Genomic DNA, 27,208 nt, shown 5'->3' on the forward strand with positions numbered 1-27,208 from the left:
TATCTCCCAGAGCTTGCTCAGATTCTGCTGCCGCCGCCTCCTTTTGCCTTCAACCTTTCGCGGTTATTCTTAGGCAGGGTTAATAAGGGGGGAAGGCTCCTGGTCTAGAACAGTTGAAACGTTTTGGTGATGTACCAGTTACTACAACCAGCACCCAGCACTTTTAGTACTATTTTAGTACTGACTGTTGTATATAAACTGAAAAAAAATGTAGCATGTAATAGCCCTTTAAAGCTGTACAAAAGCTGCAAAATTTTTAAAGGTTTTACCCTAAACAATGTAAGCTAACAGAAAAAAGTCAAATGACAATTTTAATAGACTTTTAAAACAGTGTACAAGTATAAAACACTGGTTTTGTATTTCAAAAGTTTGAGGAAGATATCCAGTCATTAAACAGTCTACAAAACATATGCCAGTAGATTACATAAAAGACTATGTACAATATAAAAAGAGCTGAAAACAGTCTTCACTGTAAAAATAATTTAAAACAAATTTTTCAATTTAAAATATCATCTATAGCACAAACACAGATCATGCAAATGGAAAACTAAATATTATACTGCATTCTTTAGTGTAGTCAAATAAATTCAGATGGAAACATCTTTTAGGTAGGGAAATGGCCATTCAATAAAATTTTTTTCTCTGGCAGTAATGGTCCTAGCTGGGTATTTTAAGCTTAAAGAACAGCTGTATTTCAAACCCTTCTTGTTAAATGGTAATAAATAATAAAGGAACATAAAAATACTTTATTTGAAAGCAATGTTGGGGAAAGGTCTGGAATATGAATCGTTACTGTGCAATTTTATAAAGTATGAACTTTTGTTGAAAGGCTAGAAGCTTCTGCAGCTGAAAAAGTTGTTCTCTAGTTTTAAGGCAGGCTAAGCTTTTAAATAAAGACGTTATAGGAACTAGTTTCATTAACTATTCTGCTATTACAAGTTACATCACGTTCATCTCCATAATCCTAGGCTAGTATGTTTGGTGTTTCTTACACCAAGTCCTCCCAACAGGAAACATGTACTTACTGGCTTTGGAACCGTAATTGGGGTCTGTTGCTCTCATTAATGGGAAAAAAGGCAACAGTCCAAAATATTACACTCTCCCCAGGTGAAGTACCATTATTATTGATTCATAAAGGCAGACTGACATTGGCAGTTTTAATACTTGTGGAAAGAAGGATCAATGCAAGCTCTACCACAGTGATAGGTATTTAAACAACAATGGCAAATATTCTCAAAACTAAGGGGACCCAGGCAGGTACTATTGTTTCTAAAGCAACTGAAACATTTCCAAAGCATTTATTTTTTAAGTTAGTTTTATGAGCCAATATAGACATCACTACATGTCCACAGAAGTACAAAAGCCATCTTCATTTGAACAATACACTTCTGAAACTGTTAGCACCAAGTCTCATTTTAAAAAGCAAAGACAACTGAGTGCTCTCCTACATATCGTTGACTTCCTTCTCACATTGCATGTCATGAGATTTTTAAAAAGTTAGCTGCCACAAGTTTTGGAAAATGCAGTGTTTAAAAATAGGTAATTGTGCTAATAAAGAATCAAACGTTTAGCAGAACAGAGATTTGAGGATTTCAAACCATTCAATGTTACAAAGAAAAGTGTGAAAATACCATTCTTTGGTCTAGATAAGCTGTTCCCTTTAAATTAACATTCCAATGGCTTTTTGAAAACTCTGAAATGTTGAAACTCACCAGGCAAAAACAAAATTATATATACATGTCAATGTATCATACAAATGAACCTTTAACAGAAAGTCTAGTCCAATAGCTGATTAAAGATACTTATGTACCTTTGTTTAAAAAAAAAAGTTAGTGTTTGAGTGTATAAGCACAGAAATGAGGGAGTTGAAAATTACCCATTGGGGGGAAAACTGTTTTACCAGTCTATAAATATACCATTCTGGTTTCCTTGCTCTATTGCGTTCACAAGTAAACATTCAATTTGACATGCTAAAGATCCTAATGCTGGTGGAACAATATCTGTACCTGGACAATTACTACATTATGATTTGTTTGATGGATAGCTAATGCACGTTGCTTCCTGTTTCATGGATATAGCTTCATTAACTGCCTCTTCATCACCTCCATCAGCTTCAAATACAGTTCCTCCGGCTCTCTCATTAACATCAGGATCATCTTCCAAACCATTGTAAAATTCTTCATTCTCACTTTCATCCTCCATGGGTTCTTCTAAACTTGGACTCTGGCACGTTCCACTATCACTGTTACTGCCGCAAGAACTAGAGGATAAGACATCATCTTCAGAGTCTGAATATACCTCAGCGCCATGGAAAATGTAACGGTTTGGTGGTAAAAACAGATACTGATTATCTGAAATACAGTAATAGGAGAGAAATGGGTTATTTCCAGTTTCCTAAGACTTAGTCTGATTGTGCTGTTAGGTAAAAGTTATCCAGAGTATCACTACTAGAGGCTATTATTATATAGTGTCTCAAAAACAAGCTATAGAGGCACTCAGTCCTGGGTAGAAATCTTAGTTCTGCCACTCATAAACTTTGCAGATTGGCAGTGTTATCTCTGTGCCTCAATTTCCTCATCTGGGTATGGAGTAATTTTCAATCCCTGTGAGGTAAGCATGAAAAAAAATTGGAGAGAGCCATGTTCAATGAAGCTTACTTAACCAACTCCTTTGAGATTTCGTGAAATGAAGCATCCGGCCACCACCCACCCTCTGAATCAGAAGCTATTTTTCTGAGTCCTATCATGTTAAAGTGTGAGAAGCACTGTTAAGCTTTCTTTTGCAAAGCCCTCCCAAATTAGCATTCGCAGTGTAAGATTTCACCCCTCATGGTGAGGAGCCTTCCCCTCGCTCCTCTAAGCCAGAGTGACTCTCCCAGGTCAAGGATGCCCCTCTTAAGAGCCCAGACTGCTTCACAGAAGCTGATTACTACACAGTTCATCTGGAGTAATATACTTACCATCTACCAAGCATACTTAAATTTCTCTTCAAAATGACTTCCAAGCTTTCCAGTTCTTACTCTGGAACAACCCATGTTTTGCAGCATGAAAACCACATTGTGTGTCAGTGTTTGGAGAAGGGAGTCGAGTACCTGCATTCTAGCTGCTGACAGACCGCCACATCTAGTGATTCTTAACAGGACCATCTCCTCTGAATCACATCCCAGCAGCCAGTCTTCTAAGGGGTCCCAGCACAAGGCTGTCCTGCCCTTTTACAGGTTTATTAAACAGTTCATTCTGCTCTGGCCCCCTGAAGAACTGAACAATCTACTTCTCAGTCCAAGTACCCTGTACCTGTTTTTGTCCTCTTGGCAACCTTACCTTTAAGATATTCACATTTTATTTCTTATATGCTCCAACTTCCTCCTTTTCAGCCCCGACCTCACAACTGCTGCTGCTGCTGCTAAGTCGCTTCAGTCGTGTCCGACTCTGTGCGACCCCATGGACAGCAGCCCACCAGGCTCTGCCATCCCTGGGATTATCCTGGCAAGAACACTGGAGTGGGTTGCCATTTCCTTCTCCAGTGCATGAAAGGGAAAAGTGAAAGTGAAGTCACTCAGTCGTGTCCAACTGTGTTGGAACCCACGGACAGCAGCCTACCAGGCTCCTCTGTCCATGGGATTTTCCAGGCCAGAGTACTGGAGTGGGGTGCCATTGCGTTCCCTGGACCTCACAATAAACGGCAAACTAAAATGAGTAAACTCCACTTGTTTGGTTTAAACAGTTAAAAATGTTAAGTTTTACATTTTTACATCAGTTATCTTTTCAAATGCTCACAACGCTATGAGAGGTAGATCTGACAATGCAGTCAAATTCCAAAGCCTGTATCTTTAAAAGTCTAAATCAGCAGAATAAAACCAAGGTATACCAATTTTCTGGGGTCAAATTCCAAAGCCTGTATCTTTAAAAGTCGAAATCAGCAGAAAAAAACCAAGGTATACCAATTTTCTGGGGCAGAGTTTTATACGTTTGACCCATCTGTCAAAAAAGAGCCAAAGAATATTGTGAGTGCCTAAGCAGACTTTGCCGGAGAAGGCAATGGCACCCCACTCCAGTACTCTTGCCTGGAAAATCCCATGGATGGAGGCTCCTGGTAGGCTGCAGTCCATGGGGTCGGGAAGAGTCGGACACGACTGAGCGACTTCACTTTCGTGCATTGGAGAAGGAAATGGCAACCCACTCCAGTGTTCTTGCCTGGAGAATCCCAGGGACAGCGGAGCCTGGTGGGCTGCCGTCTATGGGGTCGCACAGAGTCAGACGCGACTGAAGTGACTTAGCAGCAGCAAGCAGACTTTGCAGAAGGAAATGGCAACTCACTCCAGTATTCCTGCCTGGAGAATCCAATGGGCAGAGGCACGTGGCAGGCTACAGCCCATGGGGTCAAAAACGAGTCAAAACACAAGGGACTAACACACAAGCAGACTTTGTATACAATAGAGACTTACCTGACTAAATCAACAGCAATTTTTCTACGTCTGACTTTTGCCACATTGATAAGCATAAGTATTCTTCTATGCTTTTTCTAGTTTTCCCCATGGAAGACTTCACCAACTTACAGTTCAGCCTTCTATAACCTAGTGCCCACTAAGTAGCATCTACCTTTTAAAATTCTCACCTATTTTTTCCCCATTCACCCATTTTTGTAATTATACACAAATATCAGTTGCTTGGATGGGTGTTTCCAGAACTTGCTGCAGTCCTAGTTTGGAAAATACCCAAAGGCTTATTCAACTGAACTAAAATTTATTTATGGCAAATGATTAGAACGTGTAATACATTTGTCTAAAATTTCTTGCCAGTTTTCACCATGTATGATGATTGAGAGTGTTTTAAGCAGTACAAGATTCTTGCATCTAAGAGGACAATTTTCTGCACAATACTTGTGCAAAGTGGTTTTAAAAGGTAGAAAGTGATTTCACCTATGTTAATACCAATTGGTAAGGACTTTCCATGAGTCAAAACAGAGTGGATACTATTTCTGATAGTCAGTGGAGAAGAACCAGATGTTTTCCTAGATCTGAAACAACAACAGGTTAAGAGAACCTGTAATCTACCTGGCTCTTCTACACTCTAGTTGTTTCCTTGGACAGGGTATTTAACTTCTGTGGTCCTCATTTTCCCACCTGTACCTGAGAAGTAATAGTTTCCTGCCTAACTGAAATCAGAAAAAATGTCAAGTGCACTGACCCTCAGTAAGCACCTGAATCTTGGCCATTTTCACCATCTAAAGCTCTTAGCAGAAAACAGCAGAGCACTCAGTAGTCCCCAATTAAATGCTTAAATGCTTAACTTCTCACTTCCTAGAGAAACTCAAGGTACAGAGCACACTGTTGGACACCATTTCTTCCCCATATTATTGAAGATACTGTTTATCTTTTTCTAGCTTAAAATCTCAACTTCAGGTTCTCTAAACACAATCAACTATTAAAATTTAGCTGCATGAAGTTTACATTAAATAGCATGCCAAAATTGCTCACTTCCTGCAAATATTCTGTTGAAACTGGAGCCTATTATACAGAGTGAAGTAAGTCAGAAAGAAAAACACTAATACAGTATAATAACACACATATATGGAATTTAGAAAGATGGTAACGATGACCCTATACGTGAGACCGCAAAAGAGATACATGTAAAGAACAGACTTTTGGACTCTGTGGGAGAAGGCGAGGGTCGGATGATGTGAGAATAGCATTGGAACATGTATATGACCATATGTGAAATAGATCTCCAGTCCAGGTTCAATGCATGAGACAGGGTGCTTAGGGCTGGTGCACTGGGGTGACCCTGAGGGATGGGATGGGGAGGGAGGCAGGTGGGGGGTTCAGGATGGGGGACACATGTACACCCCCATGGCTGATTCATGTGAATGTATGGCAAAAACCACTACAATACTGCAAAGTAATTAGCCTCCAATTAAAATAAATTAATGTACAAAAAAAAAAAAAATAGTTATACCCTCAAAATGGCCCAACAGCCTTTCTTACCATCAAGGCGCTTACTAATCTGCTCCTTTGCAAGTCTAGCCGGCCAGCATTTTCTCACTGTTTCAGCCACTGAAGTTCTTTCATTTTTCTCACCAGTATTGGAGACAGCATTCTTCAAATCTGGACTCTCCAACTGTTCATTAACACTTTCAATGCTCCTAGTAGAAGTCTGTACTTCCTGTGATTTTTCTGTGACACAGTCTTTTGATTCAGACACATCTGGATCATCAACACTACTCTTTGTTTCTTGGTCTAAAAGAGTGACAATCACTGAAGAATCTGGTGGTGAAGTTCTTTCTGGTGAACTTGAGCCTTCTGAAATATTGAGGGGTGTGGGTGGCAATTCTGACAAATGTGCCAACTCTTTTTGTGTTCGAGGAGGTTTTTCAGTAATTTCTGAAAGCTTCACAGGGTTACAGCAAAGTTTGGCATATTCACCACCTAACCTATGACACAGTTCATTAATAATTACGTCACAGTCTCCAAGAAGCTCTACATCAAAATGCAGATGAGGCAAAGGTTCCCTATTAATTAATATCTGAGGCACTTCATGGGGTATGGAACCTAAGATTAGGGTGAAAAAATAAGAATTAGAGAAAAGAAGGGAGGTGTACTTATAAAACCAAAACAAACACAGTATGTAAAATCTTAACAGGGAATTTCCTGGCAAGTTCAGTGGTTAGGACTCTGCTTTCACTACCATGGCCAGGGTCCTATCCCTGGTCAGAGAAATAAGATCCTGCAAGCCAAAAGAAAATCTAATGCTCCCCAATACCAAAAACAGACATACAACTCTAATCAAGCTATTATATACCATCACACTATTAAGTCAATAGCAGCAAAATTTCTTCTCCTATCACTTGATTACTCCTGGGCAATGGCCTCAAACTTCTACATTCTGTGTTCAGTTTCCTTGTCTGTATAATAGGGTAACTACTGCTCCACAAGATTGCAGTGAGGATTAAGTGACTTAATATGCAAAGTTCTTGGGTCTTAGTAGGTGAGTTTTCTCTACTTAAATGGCTTCTGATATAAAGTGTGCAAGTTTATACCAGTCTGCTCTCCACTTCTGCCTAACATCACCAACACATTATACTACCCCACAGAAAGCTTGTCAGAAGTTCTCTGCTCTGTGTTTAAATAGAAAGAAATAACTCAAAACCAAACTTAGACATTAAATTTTCTTTTTAGTTACAAACTGTCCTATAATCTACTTGAATAGAGGTTCGATTAAAGCAGCAGTTTACTCTAGCTGCATATTTGCTGGTGTGAGGGTCTAATTCTCTTGTTAAGGGTTTGATATTCTCTCCTCTGCCCCTTCCCTCACTTTGATGGCACAAGTGATGCTACTGAATTAGCCCCTCTATCTTCCTCCTCCTTACTTGCTTACTAGAGGGAGAAAAAACTTAGTATGGGAGCATGGGTTAAAGAAATATTCCTGAGAGTAACAGGGAATTCAGTTGTATTTGAGCATTTTTATACACACGAACACCCTTTTGGTTAGAGCTGACCTACATGATGCTTATGACTGTTCTTCTTACAAAAACAATCATTTTGAGTCCCAAAATTCTATCTTACATGAGTACTTACACAATGTCAAGTTATATATCTGAACTTAGTAGAATGTGAAACATTAGCAACAGGCTCAAATTAAGATTAAAATAGATTATTTTTCATGTTTCCCATGTATATGTAAATTAGTCAATGCTAACTCCTACCGCATTAAAAACACATCCCATTGAAAAGTTTATGTTGAACTGTTTCCCTTTGTTATTACTTCTGTTTTGAAAGCCCTCTATTCCCATTGAAATTTCAGATTAATCAATCTTCATGAACAAGAATATGTCACCTTTAAAAACTAAAGTTTGGCTCTTTACCACTCTTAATGAAAAACAGATAACTGGGGTATACTCTACATACCCACAACCCATGGCAAAATACATAGAAATGGTTCTCTAAAAATCATTACCAACTTACTTGGAATTAGTGCTACTGGTCTTACTTTCAGGGAAGATCCAATAACAATGAGAAGATCAACTTCATCTTTGTCATACTTCATGGCTCTATGAAACTGTTCTGGTAAATTTTCACCAAAAAAGACAATCTCTGGTTTCATGATAGCAAGCGGTTCATCAGCTGGGCATCTAGGACATCGAGGAACCACCTATGTGTTCCAGGTTTTGGTTGAGAAGGGAAAGAGAATGCCAAGTCCAAGTTAGAATAGTCAACATTTCCACACTTAGCAAGAAATCATTTCAAATGTATCAAAGAAAACAGAAAAACTGGATAAACAGCAGAGAAAACTGGATAAAACCTAAACATCAACTATAAATGACCCCCCACTTATTTCACTAACATACAATGAAATACAATTATGCTATTATCTGCTGCTAATATCTGTATAGACCCACATTTGACATTAAAGCGAATTAAGAGGAAAAAAGCAACATGTGTATACATGTACATGAGTCTTAACCTTTTAAAAAAAAATAAATTTGGGACTTCCTGGTGGTCAGGTGGTTAAGAATCCACCTGCCAATGCAGAGGACATGGGTTTGATTCCTGGACCAGGAAGATCCCACATGCCGTGGGGCAACTAAGCACATGCACCACAACTACTGAACCTGCACACGTAGAACCATGCAACAGGAGAAGTCACCACAGGGAGAAACCCACACACCACAACAAAAAGTATCCACACTCACTGCAACTAGAGAAGGTCTGCACACAGCCAAAATAAAAATTTAAAAAGCAGTAAGTATAAAATTCAATTCCATTCTAATATGCTATCTTCTCATAATTATATGATTTTATATACAGCTAAGCACACAGTTTTATTTCTAGATGGTTTTTATTCTCTGCCATTATCTTCCTAAAATTTTTTTGGCAATGAGCATACATGAAATATTTTTTAATGTTTAGGAAGTCAATTTCATCATTCAAAAGAGATTATGGGGACTTCTTTGATGGTCCAGTTGCTAAGACTCTGCCCTCCCACTGCAGGGGCCCGGGTTCCACCTCTGTCCAGGGAACTAAACCCCACACGCTGCAACAGAGAGCCTGTATGTCACAACTAAGGCTTGGCGCAGTCAAATAAATACTTTTTAAAAAAGATTATGAAGTGATGTTTTCAACTTAAGGTAATGAAAGGTTTTTGGGTACTTCTCTGTAATCCCCCATAGTCATGGATATTTCTGTATCACACAAATACTTTCAGAAAAAAAAAAAAAGGATTGAGGCAAAATAAACAGATCAGAGACATGCACAAATCCTAAGATATGGGAGATAAATTACCTGATTAAAAATATCTCCTCGTACAGCTTCACAGTCAACTTTGTATTTACAAATCAGGCAAGATGCTGTTGCAAAGGAACCTAAAAACAACCAACAAATACAAGCTTTATTGAAGGAATTTTTCCATTTCTTTAGTAAGTTATAATTAAATCTGATACTAGAAAAGCTGGAGACTAGAAATTTTAAGAGGTTCCACAAAAGAGATGTTGATATAATGACCCTTCCTAAAGCTACTCTTTTAATAAAATAATACCAACTCCTCCAGGACTAAAACTGCAGATTTGGAAGGTTACAATTATATCAGCTTAACAGTTTTGTTTCAGAAACAGTTTAGATACAATAAAAGTCTATTCAAACTTGTTTTAAAGTCTTCAAATTTCTGAATCCTGTACCTCTGATCTAATCAGTAGTTCCTTTGATTTCCTCAAGATGCCATGTTTTTTTCATCCATAGCTAGTATCACTTTTGTAATAAAAAAGGTTATTTAAAATAATAGGCTTCCCTGATGGCTCAGTGGGTAAAGAATCCACCTGCAATGCAGGAAATGTGGGTTCGATCCCTAGGTTAGGAAGATCCTCCGGAGAAGAAGATGACAACCCACTCCAGTATTCTTGCCTGAAAAATCCCATGGACAGAGAAGCCTGGTGGGCTACAGTCCACAGGGTTGCAAAGGGTCGCACATGACTAAGCACACTATTTGAAACTTGAATGTACACAACTGCTACGTCTTTTGAAATCCAAATTAATATCTAACATTTGATATAATTAAGAGTTGAGGCCAATATTTCAGGTTTCATATTTTTGCAGTCTACCTTCCTTATCTACACCTGATCAGGTAACATGATTAAATAATAAGGCTTAATCTCCATTCCTAAATGGCAGCCTACTTACTAATCCTAATTTTTCCTACAAAACTAATATAATGGGAAAAGCAATTCTTAAGTTTACTAACCATGACATTGAATTATCCTTTGGATTCCTGCAACCTGCTCCAGTGTATCTATGTTCTGAGTATAGTTGCGAAGTAGTTTTCCTTCCTTATCGGACAAGGCTATGAATTTGTGACAAAGAGATGGCTGGAATTGTCCAGGATATATTTCCTAGATAATGCAAAAAGCAGAAAAAACATTAAGTGTTAACAAATGTCACAGGTTTAGGTTTAACAACAACAAAAAAACTACCAATGATAATTAGAAAACAATACGTGACAATCTCAAAGCATCTAGATGGATGCAATACACACAAAAGGATTGTTGCTATAATACAAATAAAACTCAGCAATTAGTGAACATGGCCTCTCGAAAAGGATAAAATCGACCTGCAAACACCTCTTATAAATGTAATTTTAATAAAAGTCAGAAGAAATACATACCTTAATATATACCTAATTTTTGTTGGCTGCAAATTCAGGGTTTTTTTTTTTGTAAAGGAAAAGGGAAAAAGTTTATATTGAAATAAAAAATACCAAAGATATGGTGACTTCTTTTTTAAAACTAAAAAAGGCACTGTCAACATAATATTTTAAATTTTTGATTCATCATTCATTATAAATATCAACCTGTTGGAAGTTTAAAGCTAAAGTTTTAATTCCTTACCAAAATTGTTTTCCTTCCACTGCACAGGCACATACTGGTATAGTATAGAGTTGCTCATGAATGCTGAGTTGCTGGATTTTGTGTGTGTGTTTTTCCCCCCAAATAATGCTTCAATGCTGTTTCTTCTTTAAAAACAAAGAATTCAGATATACACATGGCAAAAAGATCAGAAAAAAAGTATCAATTTTGGTCCTCTCAACTTTTGACAGTGTTTTTATTAAATTTCATTTAGTAAGTGACTATGGCAAAGGAAGTTTCTTCTCTACTTTTTTCATCGAAGTAGTACTTCCACCTACTTCCTTACCATTCATTACAGCCTCTAACCTATTAAAGTGCTAGCAAAAAACTCGATACAACCATATGTCCACCAACAGAGGACTGGCTGTAGAAATATGGTACATCCATAATAGTGGGTTGTGCAGCCATTAAAATGAATGAGGGAGTGACCTGGAAGATGGCCCATGGCATGTGAAAAAGTCAAGTTAGTCACCAATGTGTATAGTTTTGTTTTTGTTGTTTTGTAATGAAGCAAAAATGGGAATTATATACAAAGCATAGATACTTTCATTTAAACAAGTCAGGAAGGATAGAAACAAGCTATAAAACTGGGGAAGGGGGTTGGAATCTTCAATTCTGATATTATGCAAAAAAGTTTACTAGTAAAGATTCTACATGACTTTAATTTTTAACCTACTTAATATTTCAAGTTTAATAAACTGTCTACCAAGATACCCTTTAGGTGAAAATATTAGGCATCTCTCATTATAAATCTCATTATAAGGTCTATCACATACATGTCCATATGCTCCTGAGAATGTTACATACACAAAACCCAAGAATTCTGCCTCCCAAATTTTCATCATAAAGTTCATGAACAACTCTGCAATTCAAGAAAGACAATGTATATAGAGAGAAGTAACAAGTGAAGAAGTTTATTAAAGCTAATGTTTATAAAAAACTTTATGTCACATTATGTTTGGACAACTAGATTGTGCTTTATTAACCACTGTTTTCTCCTCAGATTGCTTTGTTCTAATACCAGCACCTTATAAATCTCCCCTCTGGAAATAGCTGTTAGAATTTTTTTTAAGTTCATGACCAACTGATTACTTCAGTGGAAACAAATGGTCATCGATGACCTTCACCATGGGTAGGCAATAGTACCCAAGACAGAAATTCAGAAAAAAAACTAGCCAAAATGTACAAGACCATACCAGATGTCACCCTTGTATTTGGATTCAGAACCCATTTTGGTGGTGGCAAGACAAATGGCTTTGGCATGATTTGTAATTCCTGGGATTACAGGAAGAAGAATGAGCCCAAACACAGGTTCGCAAGACATGGCCTGGATGGAGGAAGAGAAAAACATCTCAAGAAGACAGCAAAAGGAAGGCTAGAACAGAATGAAGAAGTCAGGGAGACTGCAGAGGCCAATGCTGGTGCTGGCAAAAAGGAGTAAAGCTTCTGCAGTGACATATCTGTGGTGATTGTGTAGACTTTTCATGAAAGAATTTAATAAACTAGAATTGTTAAAAAAAATAACAAAAATTTGTAGGATACTAGATTCAGCTCTGTACTCCAGTTTCCCTTCATGTCCAACCCACTAACAATTCAGGGTAATTTAGTACTTAGATCTACAAATCAATTCCTATAGTTCGGAATAACTTATGAAGGGTTTGTTTTATTTTGTAAGCTTACATTTAATGGTTATTTGAAACTTTGTCTATTTTCTTCCAACTATGCAGTGGACCATGTCTGAATCACTAGATTTAAGTACTGCATTCCAACTAAGCGATATAATCTGAAATAATGGGAAAAATTTACTCTGGAAGGACTGTTTTTAACAGAACTACCCCTAAATAAGGACTCACCAAAGTTTGAGATGCCACTATTTCAACAGATAGCAGGAAAAGTTGTTAAGAAACTAGAATTTAAATTTTCCAAGCTCCCAACCCCTTAACATGGAAACTCTGTTAAAAATCCAATCGAGGGCTTCTCTAGTGGTTCATTGGTAGAATTCACCTGCCAGTGTAGGAGACATGGGTTCAATCCCTAGTCCAGGAATATCCCAGATCCCATGTGGCAACAAGCCCATGCACTGCAACTATTGAGCCGGTGCTGTAGGAGTTGGAGAGCCGCAACTACTGAGCTCACGTGCCACAACTACTGAGGCCCACACACCCAAGAGTCTGTGGTCCCAAACAAGAGAAGCCACCAGTGAGAAGCACCATAAGAAGAGTAGCCTCCGTTTGCCACAACTAGAGAAAGCCTGCGTGTAGCAATGGAGATCCAGCACAGACCAAAAAAACAAATTAAAAAAAACCTAATTGGCTGGCGGGAGATACAACTTTCAGATAAAATACAGATTAATTCTTCCTGTTGGAATTGTGACATTCCAGATCTGTTCTAAGCAAGACAGGCCATCCTAAATCTGAACCTCCTTAAGTCCTATTAAGGAACCAGTCATGTGGGTTGGACCACTGTTGTTGCCAAAGGAATCCACAGATTGGAAGCAGAGCTGGGACCAAATGCTTGACATGCTATTAAAATGACAAGCTGCTTTCATAAGCTATGTCCAAAAATGAGCAAACAATCCAGTAATTGGCCACAAGCAACCAACGTGACCAAAACTAAAGCTTAGTTTTTGCCATAGTGAGTTTTCATGTAGGAATAATGGTTTTTCTCCAAAGATGCTCTTTGCTTGTTTGCTTCTCACAATTTGTACCAATATGAATGAGAAAATAGTCAAAGCCAGGGGTGTTTAACTGCAGCCCCTCAAAACTAGGACCAAGGTTTGAGATGCCACTATTTCAATAGGTAGTAGGAAGAGCTGTTAAGAAACTAGAATTTAAATTTTCCAAGGTCCCAGAGAGTAAGTGAAACCAACTGATCATAGTAATGAAAAACCTTCATAATCCCTAATCTTGTTTCATCCATTCAACAAAACCATAGACTACTCAATATCTTTCCTAGTCAAAAACTTGTAAATCAGTCACCTGACAAATCTAACTACTTTTTTCCCCATTAAAAAGCTGGCTTCCTCAACTTTTTCCACACTGGGACACCAGATAGGAAGTATGTAAGGTTTTGCAGGCCATTTGGTCTCTTGTCTTTACAGTCCGTATTACAACCGTTCAAGTCTTCCACTGTAGTACTTAAGCAGCCACAGGCAACATGACAATGAATGAGCATGGCTGTGTTCCAGTGAAACTTTATTTATAGTCACTGATATTAGAATTTCATATAATGTTCACATGATGTAAAGTATTCTTCTTTTTATTTTTTTTCATATCCATTTAAAAGTTTTAGCTCATAGTTGTAAATAAACAGGCAGTGGGCCACATCTGGACTAAGGCTGTAGTTTGCAGGCCCCTGTACTAATGTAACATAAGAGAATTTCAATTAGTGAAGCTATTCATTAATACTTAACGTATGTCCCAGGTATAACAGGAGCACTTTATAATAATGCTGCAGACTGGGCTGAGGACTGGATTTTTACATTTTAAAGGAAAAGAACACAGTATGACAGAGTTCCCATGTGGCCCACAAAGCAGGTTACATTTACTACCAGGACCTGTACAGAAAAGATAATGTTGATCCTCCTTTCTAGACATATATATCCCCATCTTGCAGGTGAGAAAACCAAAGCACAGAAGTAACACCAAAAGTCACAAAAGCCAAGTAGCAGAACTATCATTCAAACCCAGTTTTGATGCCAAAGTGCAGCTCTTAACCACTATGCAATTTCTGATCCCTCAACTTCATGTTCCCTTTTTTTCCTTCAGGTTAAGTACCATTTGTATTAGGTACTGCAAATCAGTCTACTGAGACTAATCTAGTTAAGTATATTTCACATTGCACATCCCATATGGGATTACTGGGGACGAATTCTAATCACCCACCAACACTCTTCAAGAATATATGTTCTCAGGACTTTCCTGATGGCACAGTGGGTAAGAATCCGCTTGCCAATGCAAGGCACATGGGTTCAATCCCTGCACCAGGAAGATTTCAAATGGCATAAAGCAACTAAGCCCGTGCACTACAACTACTGAGCCTGTGCACTGCAAGTACTGAGGCAGACACACCTAGAGCATGTGCTCTGCCAACAAGAGAAGCCACCATAACGAGAAGCCAGAGCACTGGAATGAAGAGTAGCCCCTACTTGCTGCAACTACAGGAAGTCTGTAGAAAGCAACAAAGACCCAGTGCAACCAAAAATAAATAATTTTTTAAAAATACATGTTCTTGGGAATTTCCTGGCAGTCCAGTGTTTAGGACTCCACACAACTTTTACTGCTATGGCCCAGGTTCAATCCCTGGTCAGGGAACTAAGATCCCACAAACAGGGAACCAAGATCCCACAAGCTCTGCATTGCAAAAAAAAAAAAGTTCTCACAAATCAGTACGAAGAAAAGAATCTCAATGCAAAAAAATATTACTAATGAAAAAAAAAATTACTAACAACAGGCGATTCAAAGATATACACATGGCAAGTAGTAAGAAGCAGTCATCTACACTAGTATTAATAACAAAAAAAGTACAGTTAGTTTTAACTGCCTTAAAAACTCTAGATAGCCATTAACAGAAGATGATTAGATATACTGTGGTTCAACTATCAAACAATACTATGCAGTCTTTTCTTTAAAATGAGGTATATTTAAGTGCCATTATGAAACTATTTCCAAGAATATTAAGTGGGGAAAAATGCAATATAGAGAAAAGAGTGTGATTTTGTTGGTAGTTATTTTTAAAGTATTACTAGAAACTTACAATAATATTTCTCCCCCCTACACACACACACAAACAGGTTTACTCTTTTTTTTTCCCTAGAAGGAAACCTAGTGAAACATTTTACCATGGTAACCTTTAAGAAAGATTAGATAGGAAAACTGAAGGGAGAGGCCAACTAATATGTTTTCTATGGTTAGTCTTTTCAAACCATATCCACAACACACTGACATTCTGAAAAAAAAACCAACCACACTAATGTACTATAGGAGGCTTTTTCTGTGGGGGAAAGGGCATGGGCATGCTAATTTAGCTTTCCAATACACTTCTGATGGGAGTACATTTTATTCACACAGAACCATTAGCAATTTTGCTTTCAGGAAATTTAGAACATTAGAAACATAAACAAAAAGGACAATCAGAGCAACACATTTTTAGTAATAGAAAGCAGGAAACATCCAAAAGGAACACTTGCCAGATGAGTTACAATAGAGGGAACCTATGATGAACCACCTAACACTGTGATTGTTATCAAGTATTCAAGTATCTGACAGAAAGTTTACTGAACGGAAAATACTACAAATGAGCTGGTTTTAAGACTCCTTAACCTTGTAACTACATAGTCTGGTATGTTTGTACCTATCCATCCATCAAGTGACAATTTACTGAATAAATATAGTTTTGGAAGTTTGTATTTATCCCTCTCCTTTCCTTGAATTTTATCCCTTTAGGGGAAAAGACATCCACCGTATTCGATATGGGATAGCAACTATATCTTTGAACACAGTCCTCAAAAAAAAAAAAAAGTTATTTTATACAACCTCAGTTTCACCTTCACTGACTCTTAATAAAAGCCACTCATATTTATCAGCACCTGATAAATGAATTAATCTTATATTATAGGAGGATTGTTTTTCATGGACTCCTGAGAACCCATGGCCACAATGCATTATCAATTTAAGCCCTTATGCAAGAAGACAAGGGCTCAGAACAAGAATATATAGCTTTAATGTTTGCCTTAATTGTTCTCCTATAGAAGAATTCAAAGTGGTACCATAGCTAGGCACACTGTTGATACACTAGTGGCTCAAACAGGGAGCAATTTTGCAGGAGACATCTGGCAACATCTGGACACATTTTTGATCAACACTGACGAGAGGGTTCTAATGGTATTAAATGGGAAGAGGCCACTGGTTGCTGCTAAATATCCTACAGTGCACAGTACTCACTGCAAAGAATTATCTATCCCAAATTGTCAACAGGTTGAGAAACTGCTCTAATGAACCAGTAACCTCTTTCACACACCTCTCCCATTACTTGGAGGTCCCAGTCTAGAGGAAATCTGTTTCTTCTTCATTATATATAATCAACAGTTTGATACATCTAGAGAAACTTTCCTTCCAAAAAGGTCTAAATTCACAATATTTCCTGCTTTCATGGCTTATTAAATTCATTTTCTTTCAAAAGGAACCCCCCTACACTGTTGGTGTAAATTGGTACAAGCACTATGGAGGTTCCTTAAAAACCTAAAAGAGAGCTGACATGTGATCCTACAACCCACTCCTGGGCATATATCCAGAGAAAACTATAATTCAAACAGATACATGCAACCCCAATGTTCTGTAGCACTATTTACAACAGCCAAGACATGGAAACAACCTAACTCTCCATCAACAGATGACTGATAAAGATGTGATGAATACATACAATGGAATATTATTTAGCCATAAAAAAGAATAAAATAACGCCATTTGCACCAAAATGGATGGACCCAGAGATTATCATACTAAAGTGAAGTAAGCCAGACAGAGAGAGACAAATATCAAACATCACTTCTTTTAAAAAATAAAAATAACAAATTAACTTACTTACTAAACAGAAATAGATCCAAAGACACGGAAAACAAATTTATGGTTACCAAAGGGGAAAGAGAGGTTATAAATTAGGAGTTTGGGATTAACATATACTCACTCCTATGTAGAAGATAACCGGGACTGCCCCGGCGGTCCACTGTTAATCTGCCTGCCAATGCAGAGGAAACGGGTTTGATTCTTGGTCTGGCAAGAGCCCACAGGCTGGGGAACAACTAAGCCTGTGCACTGAAACCACTGCCGCAGGGCTCCAGAGCCCGCTGAAGCCTGCACGCTCTAGAGCTGCGCTCTGCAACACGAGAAGCCACAATGGGAAAGCAGCCCCTGCCCGCTGCAACTAGAGAAAGCCCTTGTGCAGCAACAAAACTCAGGACAGCCAAAAATAAATAAATAAATAAATAAATAAAAATAGGTAGCCTATGAAGACCTGCTGTATAGCACAGGGAACTATACTCAATATTTTATAACAACCTATAAGGTAAATAATCTGAAAAAAAAAAAGATACATATATATATACACAACTAAATCACTGTGCTATATACCTGAAACCCATTTTAAATCAACTATACATCAACTTAAATTCATTTTCTCTCACAACTAGCAAAGTAACCATCTTTTTTAACTTTCTCCCTAGTATAGAAACTGGTAGAAAATTTTAGATTGAGTATTTTACTCATGTATTTTTTTTTTGAATCTAGTAAAAAATTACAAGATTTACATATCCTCCCCATTCTTAATTTCTGAACACTATCCTTCATTCTTTGTCCTTTCTTATTTGTCCTTCAGCTTTTTCCTAGTTATTCATTTTTAGACTCAAATTAACTCAGTCTCTCTTACCTATTACCATTCATTTTAAGCAGTACTTCAGCAACTAGATGCTTTCCTTTTGGTAGTTTTTAATGTGAGAACTGAACAATACTATACGAGTAGCAGTTATAAAGATTAATTCATTTGTTTAGCTCCAACTTTCATAGAGAAGTGAAACATGCTGCCTCTCCCAACTTTTTCTTCTCCCAGGCAGCATAAAATCTGTACACTGGAACAAATTAACACTGTGCCATTTTTACTCTGGGATTCCCAGGTGGCTCAGTGGTAAAGAATCGGCCAGTGCAGGAGACACAGGTTTGATTCCTGGATGGGGAAGATCCCCTGTATGAGGAAATGGCAACCCACTCCAGTATTCTTGCCTGGGAAATCTCATGGACAGAGGAGCCTGGTGGGCTATAGTCCATGGGGTCAGAGAGTTGGATACGACTCAGCGACTGAGCACAGCACGGCAGCCTTTTGCTCCAACTCAGATCTTATTTTCTCTTAGGCCTTGTCTAGATTTCTATTATGTGCATTTTTATAACCTGTCTTTGTAAGAAATACTTAATTGCTTCTGTAGATTCTTATACATCAAAGCCAGTTTAAATTGCCTGGATAGCTCAGCTGGTAGAGCATCAGATTTTTAATCTGAGGGCCTGGGTTCAAGTCCCTGTCAAAGCACCAAAAATAAATAAATGAACAAGAATATTCTACTAAAACCAGTTTAAGCTAAAACTGAATACTCATTATGTACATTAGACAACAAAGGCTACAATCTTTCTCACTTTGCTATTTGTATTCTCAGTTATCATATTTTCCCCAAGAGTGCGATAACTACCTTTACTAGGCAATTTAATATACACTTAAGTGACAGGGTTTTGAAAAAGCTGGATAGTCTGGGCATGTTTTTTGTTTCCTCTCAGAACACAGAATTTACAGCAAAAATCTTGTGAGCATTAAATAAATGCACTAGTAAATCAAGCTTTTATACTCAGATACAAGATCAAAGTAATTTCTAGTTACTTGATGGCTTTCTTAAAGTGTTAATTCCTGTGCAATTCCCTTGGGGTCTGGTGGTTAGGACTCTGCACTCCTACAGCAGACTGCAGGAGGCATGAGTTCTATCCCTGGTCAGCGAACTAAGATCCCAAAGGCCACACAGTGAGGCCACAGAAAAAGTGTTAATTTCTGATAACTAAAGCCAGTGTCCTAAGTCCAATTCAAGAAACCAAGTAACTGATATTTCACTGGTCTTCAAACTCTTGCAGCAGTATCCCTAGCACCAGTATATAAAAAACAGTAAATCTTCCCAAATTCACATTCTTGTAACAAAGAAAAACAAACAGAAATTGACTTTACATTATTTGCTCAGTTCACTGTGAACCAGTAGTCTAAAGGATAGACCATCATCACTGCTGATATATGTGTAGTTCAAGTTTTCTAAGTTTCAAGTTGATTATTGGCAAGATTGAAATTTCTCTTAGTAGCCTGCAGAAAGTTTTCAAATTCAGTTTTCAGTTTTAGCAAGCAAATCATTTTCTAAGAAATTCCAATGTAATATCCCCATTTTATTCTAATTCCTGTTTATAAGCACACTTGCACAAAACAAAATTATTTAAGATAGTCCATCAATTTAAGCTAACACATGTATTCTAAATTGGTGGAGGTTTTCCTATAGTTATATAAACAGATCACATGATTTGAAAGCAGTTGAGGTCATCCTTTAATTAAAATTCAACTCCATTTCATTTCTATGCCCATTAAAAAATAATCAGTAATACAAAAGACCCTTTCAAGTATACTGAAGTTTAGCAATAACAATTTACCAAATGTTGAATTTACTGCACCAGCAACTATTAACATCATGCAAGCCTACCTCAGAGACACCATGAGTTTGGTTCCAGACCACAGCAAAAAAGCAAATATCCCAATCAAGTCAGTTAAATAAATTTTTTTGGTTTCCCCATTCATAAAAAGTTTATATACTATACTATACTGTAATTCATTAAGTGTGCAATAGCATTATGTCTCCAAAAAATGTACATTCCTTAACTAAGAACATTTTATTGCTAAAAAGAATGCTAACCATCACTACACCCTCGGTAATAACAAACATAACTGATCCCAGATCACAGTAACAAATAATGAAAAAGTCTGAAATACTGTGAATTACCAAAGTGTGACACAGAGACATAGGTGAGCAAATGCAGTTGGAAAAACGACACCTACAGATTTGCTTGATGTAGGGTTGCCATTATGCCTCAAATTTGTAAAAACAAAAAAGCTCACAGTATCTGTGAAGGTTAAGTATACAGGGACAGGGGCTTCCCTGGTGGTCCAGTGGCTAAGAGTCCACCTGCCAATACAGGGGACATGGATTCGATCCCTAGTCCGGGAAGATACCACATGCTGCTGGGGCAACTAAAGCCATGAGGTGCAACTACTGAAGCTAACACACCCTAGAGCCTGTGCTCTGCAACAAGAGAAGCAATGAGAAGCCTGTGCACCATGGAGTAGCCCCTGCCCGGCACAACTATAAAAAGCCCTTGAGCAGCAATGAAGATCCAGCATAGCCCCGCTCCCCAAAAATTGAGAGGTGAAATGCTTAAATGAAGTATACAGTGAGGTTGTGCATAGACTGCATGCAAATACCATTGTATACAAGGGACTTAAGCATCCTCAGATTTTGGTATCTGAGGGAATCTTAAACCAATCCCCACCTCGGATACCAAGGGATGACTGTTATGTCAAACTTTAAACTCCAGAATTGCCAAATAAAAACATCTGAATCATATACACAATTCAGATTTTCTAGTAACCACATTAACAATGTGAAATTTTCACAATTTATAACCCAATACCAAAGTATTGCTATTTTCACATATAATCATTATATATAATAAAATTTATATTTTGTATGTTTTTCATACTAGGTTTCCAAAACCTGGTATGTCTTCCACACTTGTTAACATAACATCTCAGTACAGTACACTTAGGTACTCAATAGCCCCACATGGCAAATGGCTTTTGACTGGACAGAACAGCTCTACATACTCTAGAGCAGAATCAACCCTGACAAAAATGCAATCTAAGAACCTTCTCCACCCCAATCACACGCGTATCTCCTCATACTGTAAAACATACTGAGCAGATGTTATCATCTTTGTGATCCATTAAAAATATTCAATATCAAAACAGTCATGTTACTTTTATATGATCTACTAACCTCTAAAAAAAGCCAGGACAATGTAAAGTGAAGTGCAAACTGGAAAAATATGAAATAGCCTCTTCTTTGAAAATAAGCACAACCATAAGATGAAGAAAAGCAAATGACAGTCCCTATGCGGAAGAAGGGATTTCTGACTAAAATGATTCTATTTCAGTGATTTTACTCCACCACAGTACTAGTACTCAATTTACTAGACAGCCATTCAAAATAATTTTTCATGACAGGAGGACAAAGAAACAGCTAGAAAAGTTCGTAGTACCTTTGCAAACTTGAAGAATGGTCTTGGATCTTTTCTGAAATATTCAATATCAAACATTGCTTGAGGATCTGGAAGGTCTGGAAAGTCTATTGCAAGGCGAGCATAAATACCGTCTCTCGACCTGAAGTCAGGTATTCCACAAGAAACAGAAACCTGAAATACGCATGGCATAATTTGTACAATTAAATCTTCTACTGCTACCTTAATAATTACTAGTCCTCTTATCACACAATTAGGGAAGAGTTGAAAAATATTTTTAGTTTGAAACTTTTGGGGAATAGAGATACTGCCTTAGTTCAATTTCTAATAGAAATAAAATCCTCAGAAAACCAGTGTAATTAAGTCCACCACATATTCCATTCATAAGGGGGTAAGAAATTTTAAGTCAGGCTAACTTTAAACCTTTATAAGCATTTAACCAACAAATTAAAGCAATTCCAACTTGATTGGGAAGGAAGTAAACCATTTAAAATTATTTTAACTAGAAAGTGGGCAAGAGTTTCTATCAGTCAAGTATTTCCAAAAAAAATCCCTCATCTAAATCAGGGTTCTATTACTTCTAAAACACTAAATTTCCCAATTTTCCTTAAAAAACTATGCTGTACAATATCGCAATTTTTAATTTTGAAGAACAAATTTAGATTCTGTGCTTTTTCTACAAATAAACCTTGACAACTGCAAATTGGGATTTCAGAAGTTATCTATTTCACAATTTTGTCTGCGTTTACTCCATTTTGGTCTCAGGGCAAAAACAAATGTCTAAGTCACATTGGGGAAGCAAAACATACCTATTTATCATGATCATCTAATGTTAAATAACACTCTCCCTGAACTCAAAAAGGTCAGAAAGCAGGACTCAACTTTACTCCAACAACTGTTCTGTCACTACCATGTAACATATTCTGTATTCAACACACAATATGAAATCGCCTAAGTAGCTAGTTAACTGAGACGGAAAGTGGGACAAATGGAAAATGTCAAGCCACCACAATCACATCATCTTAATTTAAAATGGAGGAGAGACGATGTATAAGAATGCTCACAATGTCCCACACTCTGTAACAGTGTGTATTATCAACATTTAAAATTTAGTAAGCTGATGGGTAAAAAAGTGAAAACTCACTATTACTTAATTTGCATTCACTGAGTACTGATATTGAGCCTCTTTTATGATTTGCAAACCATCTTGTTTGTCTATAGTCTTTGCCTTTTTTCTATTGTATTATTGTTATTTTCAATCAATCGAAGCTAGCTGTACATTAGAGTAATAATCCTTTGTAAGTCAATCATGGTGCTATTTTTTTCAATCTGCTGTCTGTATTCCACTTCTGTTTATAGTGCCCTATTTCACCTTTATAAAAAACTTCTATGTAACTGGAAGGAAAAAAAAAAAAATGGAGGAGAGGTAGGAATCTGTTACCTTCCCAACACTAAGTTCTCTACTTGCCAATACATACGTATTAGGTTCCTGGTTTCTCCATGAAGGCTGAGCAAATAACCAATTTTTATCATTAGGCCCTGACACTGTAATGCAAGCAGAATTCCCTGCATCTCCTTTAGGAGTTGTGTTATAATAAAGTAGGTAAAAATCTTACCTTAATCCCACTTACCTACTGTGTCAATAAACAGAAGGGCATCTTTTTTAAGGTTACTAAGAAGTTTAAAAAATCCTGAACCAATTTAGTAACTGCTGCTGCACTCACTTTTTAGCAGTTTCCAAACACAAATGCCCAGTATCATGTAAGAATAAATTCTATACCAGAAACGTGTTTCTGACTTGGACAAGGCTGAAGAGAAAATACACACCCTCCCCCTTTTACTAGTATTCTCAACCATCTTACATACCCCAGCTCCAGTTAGAACTATTATTTTTTTGCACTCTTGCAGTAATTTCACAGCATCTTCAATTGTATTAATATCTTTTCTTTTTTTCCTTTTTGGTGGTTCTGAAAGGATATTAATAACAATCTGCCACAGTGTCATATCATCCAATTCAGGTGGAGGAATTGTTTCTGGTAGTAAATCTTTAAGAATTGTTCGAGGATCTGTGCCAATCATGAGATGTTGTTGAACAAAAGTGTATGGACCTATATTAAAAGGGAAAAGAACTAGATCAATCCACTCCAAGTAGTTCAAAATCTCATTTATTTTCTGAAGTAGTAAATTAGCAATCCTTAAGGCTGTTTTGTAAAGTAAAAAAAATGCACTGCAAAGGTGTTTCATTCAGAACATCTTCAGAGCGAATGTTATTTATCACAATGAAATCAGGAGCTGAGACTCAGAGCCAATGCTATATATCCCAATGAGATTAGGAGTAGAGACTGTCCCCTGAACTTAAAATGCCAGGTATGTATTTTAAAGGGATTCCCTGGTGGCTCGGTGGTAAAGAATCCACCTGCAAATGCAGGAGGCCCTAGTTTGATCCCTGGGCAGAGAAGATCCCCTGGAAAATGAAATGGCAACTCAATCCAGCATTGTTGCCTGGGAAATTCCAGGGACAGAGGAGCCTGGCCAGCTACAGTTCATGGGGTGGAATCAGATGCAACTTAGTGACTAAACAACATGTACAATAGTCAAGTGAATTTACTACTAGAATTAGATTTCTCTGGTTAAAACCTAAAAAAATATAACTTAAATACAACAGATGTACAAAAGGGTTCTGCAAATCAATAAAGATCTTACCCATCCTGAAAGCCCATACTATTTATCATTAAAAATACAAAGAAAATGAAATCTATACTTAACTACTGTCTTTAAAATTTTCCCAGTAATAATCTTCAATTTAATCTTAACCAGTCTCTGCAATGATATGTACAATGCTAACATTCTGAGCTTTTAATAATTCTTTGCTCTAAATTTCTTCATCAGTTCCTAGCTTAAGAAAACCAAAAAGACAGTCAATATAAACACTAAAGAGAAACTAATCATCACTATCTTTAAATAGTCAAGGCATTTCTGGAAAAATGAGAGCACATTAAGAAATAGAATATTTTGAGATGGTCATGTTACTACTTTGATATAAAAATCTCATAGTGTTCTCTACTTCAAAATACTTTCCCATTTCATCAAAATACTTAATATTTATTGAGGGCAAACTTTTTCAGGCACTGACTAAACAGTATACAAATCAGTCAGAAATCCCAGGCCCCACGGGACTTTATATTCTACTACAGGAAACCAGCAATAAAAGTTATCTACAGAAATTGCCAAGTGTAAGTGTTAAGAGGAAAAACTATAGAAGGATATGAAGGAGGAAGCAAGATACTTTGGAAGAAGACCATTCCACATGGAGGGTACAAGTGAAAGGACCATAAGTGTGACCTGGTTTTTGAGAAATACCGCAGGCCAGCTTCCATGGGCCCATGCCGTTTAACAAACAGAACAGAACAAAGTACTAGACTTCCCCTAAAACCAAGCTGACATTAAATCTCAATAAACACCTAAGAACCTCATCACAAGACAACAAGGTTAGAAAGAAATATATTTTTCGTCGACATAAAAAGAAAATACCAGAGAAAAGAGAGCTCTTAAACTGTGCAACCATACCTATCCGAGGTCTTGGAGTCCAGTCACTAGAACTCGCATGCGAGGCTCTATCATCTTCGTCACTTTCACACGAATGGAAACCGTTGGTGATGATTTCATCCCCAAACAGAAGGTTATCTGCAGAAGAAAACAAAGGTAACTCAAGGTTGCAGAAACAGTCTGCATCTAAAATTATGAAGCTCTAGAATTATTGTGATGCAACAATTTCCAGTGAATAAAGCACTTAACATTCACTCATACTGCCCGTGTAAAAAATGTCTACTGGATCAACTTACACCGTTCACACTAACAGTATATCCTCTTTAGGGATTCTGCTCAGAAGCTAAGTTTCATCAAAATCTAGAAATAAATTAAGTCTACTTAATTAAAACACAAAAAGTAGCAACCTTGACTGAATTTATCGATCACAAATAATGATTCATAAAACTTACCAAATAAAAATTTACCCAAAAAGTCATGCAAATACAGCTATGGCAACTTGCACTTCTCTTATATAACGCTAAATCTACAAAGGTACCTGTGCACTGTTTGTTTCCCTTATTAAAATATGTTTCTGGAAAACAGTGTCGTTTTTCTAATCCAGTCCCTAACGCACACGGTATCTTTACATATGGTCAAATTGTCCACTGATTGGATTTATTGGTACAAATAACAGAGGCACATCTATCTAGATAAAAACTATGGAAACATTGAAGGATGACAAGACACACAACTATCACATCTACTTTAGCATGTCAGAAAAATGTCCATTCGTCTTTCAGGGTTACATATACACACACGAAGACAGTTAATGTAAAAACCACTAAAAGAACACGGTTAGAGGAAAAACATTATTCACGGCAAAGTAGTCTAAAACACTATTACTCTCCTATGTCCACTATTAATTGCACCACAGAAGGGTAATGTCTTTATAAACAACCATGCTCTTTAAAATTTAAAACAAGTTTAAAAATAAAGGCCCTCCAAAAAAAACCCCAACAAATTTCGCAGGTGTCAGTTTGGCAAGGCAACGGCAAAAGGTTGGCGCAAGGGACAGTCAAAAAGTTGCCGGTTGAAGTATGCGGGACGGGGAGGGGCGGAGAAGCGAAGGACATTTAACAAAAGCAATACGCTAAAGGAGTAGGAGGGGAGAGAAACTTATTTTAAAACCGACAGCGAGGGTAGCCCGCCCCGCGGCTGCGCAACACGCGAGGCCGCTGGGGCGGGCCGCGGGGAGGAAGGGAGGGGAGAGAGCAAGGGAGGGAGTGAGTCCGCGGGCCGCTCCGGCAGCCCGGCCCTCAGCCCCGCAGGCGCGCGGCTGAAGAAGGCCCAGGTCGGCAGAGGGACGCCGCAGAGCCAGGCCCGAGCCCCCAACCCGCCCGAGACTCCACCACCCGACACCAGGAGGGGCCCCGGGAGGAGGAGGGGGGATGCGCAGTCCCGGCCGCCCGCGCCCTGCGCACCTCGGTACCCAATAGCCGCCGCCGCCTCTTCCTCCTCCTCGCCCTCGTCGTCGTCGTCGTAGAAGTCGTCGGCCGGCGGCGCCTCCCGGGATAGGCCCTGTAAGCCCGGCCCATTGTCTCCTTCTCCGGCCGCCGCTGCCGCCTGGGCCTCCCGCCACAGCGCCGCCGCCGCCGCCGGGCAGCCGCCGGCCGCCGCTGGCAGTTCCCGCTCGGGGGCCGTCCCACCGGGCTCGCCCGGGCTCCGCCCGACGCCGGGGACGTCTCTTCGCGGCCTCTTGCGGAGCGGCTCCCCAGCAGGCGGCGACGGGGCCTCCCTCTCAGCCGCCACTACCGAGGGGGAGCCGCCGGGCTGAAGGGCGAGCGCCGCCTCGTCCGCCATCTTTCAACCGCCTCTCTGGCCCTCCTCCCTCGCCTCTTCTGCTCCCGCTCGACTCGCGGCACTGGCGCCCC

At 38.4% G+C, this 27,208-nt stretch overlaps 1 protein-coding gene, 1 non-coding gene and 1 pseudogene across 8 annotated transcripts; 2 read left to right on the forward strand and 1 right to left on the reverse strand.

Moving 5' to 3' along the window:
* Positions 1-293: 293 nt before the first annotated feature.
* On the reverse strand, positions 294-27,208 carry SIRT1 (sirtuin 1). 6 transcript variants are annotated; one of them, XM_081568931.1, is made up of 10 exons: positions 25,748-26,857; positions 25,592-25,655; positions 25,317-25,433; positions 23,616-23,857; positions 21,771-21,923; positions 10,230-10,377; positions 9,278-9,357; positions 7,961-8,147; positions 5,984-6,547; positions 294-2,351 (listed from the first exon to the last, which is right to left on the reverse strand). In XM_081568931.1, exons 4-10 carry the CDS (start codon positions 23,826-23,828, stop codon positions 2,023-2,025), a joined length of 1,674 nt encoding a protein of 557 aa, XP_081425057.1. In that variant the 5' UTR covers positions 23,829-23,857; positions 25,317-25,433; positions 25,592-25,655; positions 25,748-26,857; the 3' UTR covers positions 294-2,022. The 6 variants fall into 6 exon arrangements, with proteins under 6 accessions (XP_081425057.1, XP_081425056.1, XP_081425060.1 ...); XM_081568930.1 differs by lacking the exon at positions 25,592-25,655 and having other exon boundaries at positions 26,759-27,208; XM_081568934.1 differs by lacking the exon at positions 25,592-25,655 and having other exon boundaries at positions 25,748-26,710.
* LOC145537913 (small ribosomal subunit protein eS24 pseudogene) lies at positions 11,967-14,381 on the forward strand (annotated as a pseudogene). The gene has a single exon (XR_014076495.1). The product of XR_014076495.1 is annotated as a small ribosomal subunit protein eS24 pseudogene (transcript).
* TRNAK-UUU (transfer RNA lysine (anticodon UUU)) lies at positions 18,892-18,963 on the forward strand. Its single transcript has one exon. It is a non-coding gene; the product is annotated as a tRNA-Lys (tRNA).

The sequence above is a fragment of the Giraffa tippelskirchi genome, chromosome 2, assembly GCF_054371585.1.
Source record: "Giraffa tippelskirchi isolate mGirTip1 chromosome 2, T2T-mGirTip1v1.2.pri, whole genome shotgun sequence".
NCBI classification, from domain to species: Eukaryota; Metazoa; Chordata; class Mammalia; order Artiodactyla; family Giraffidae; genus Giraffa; species Giraffa tippelskirchi.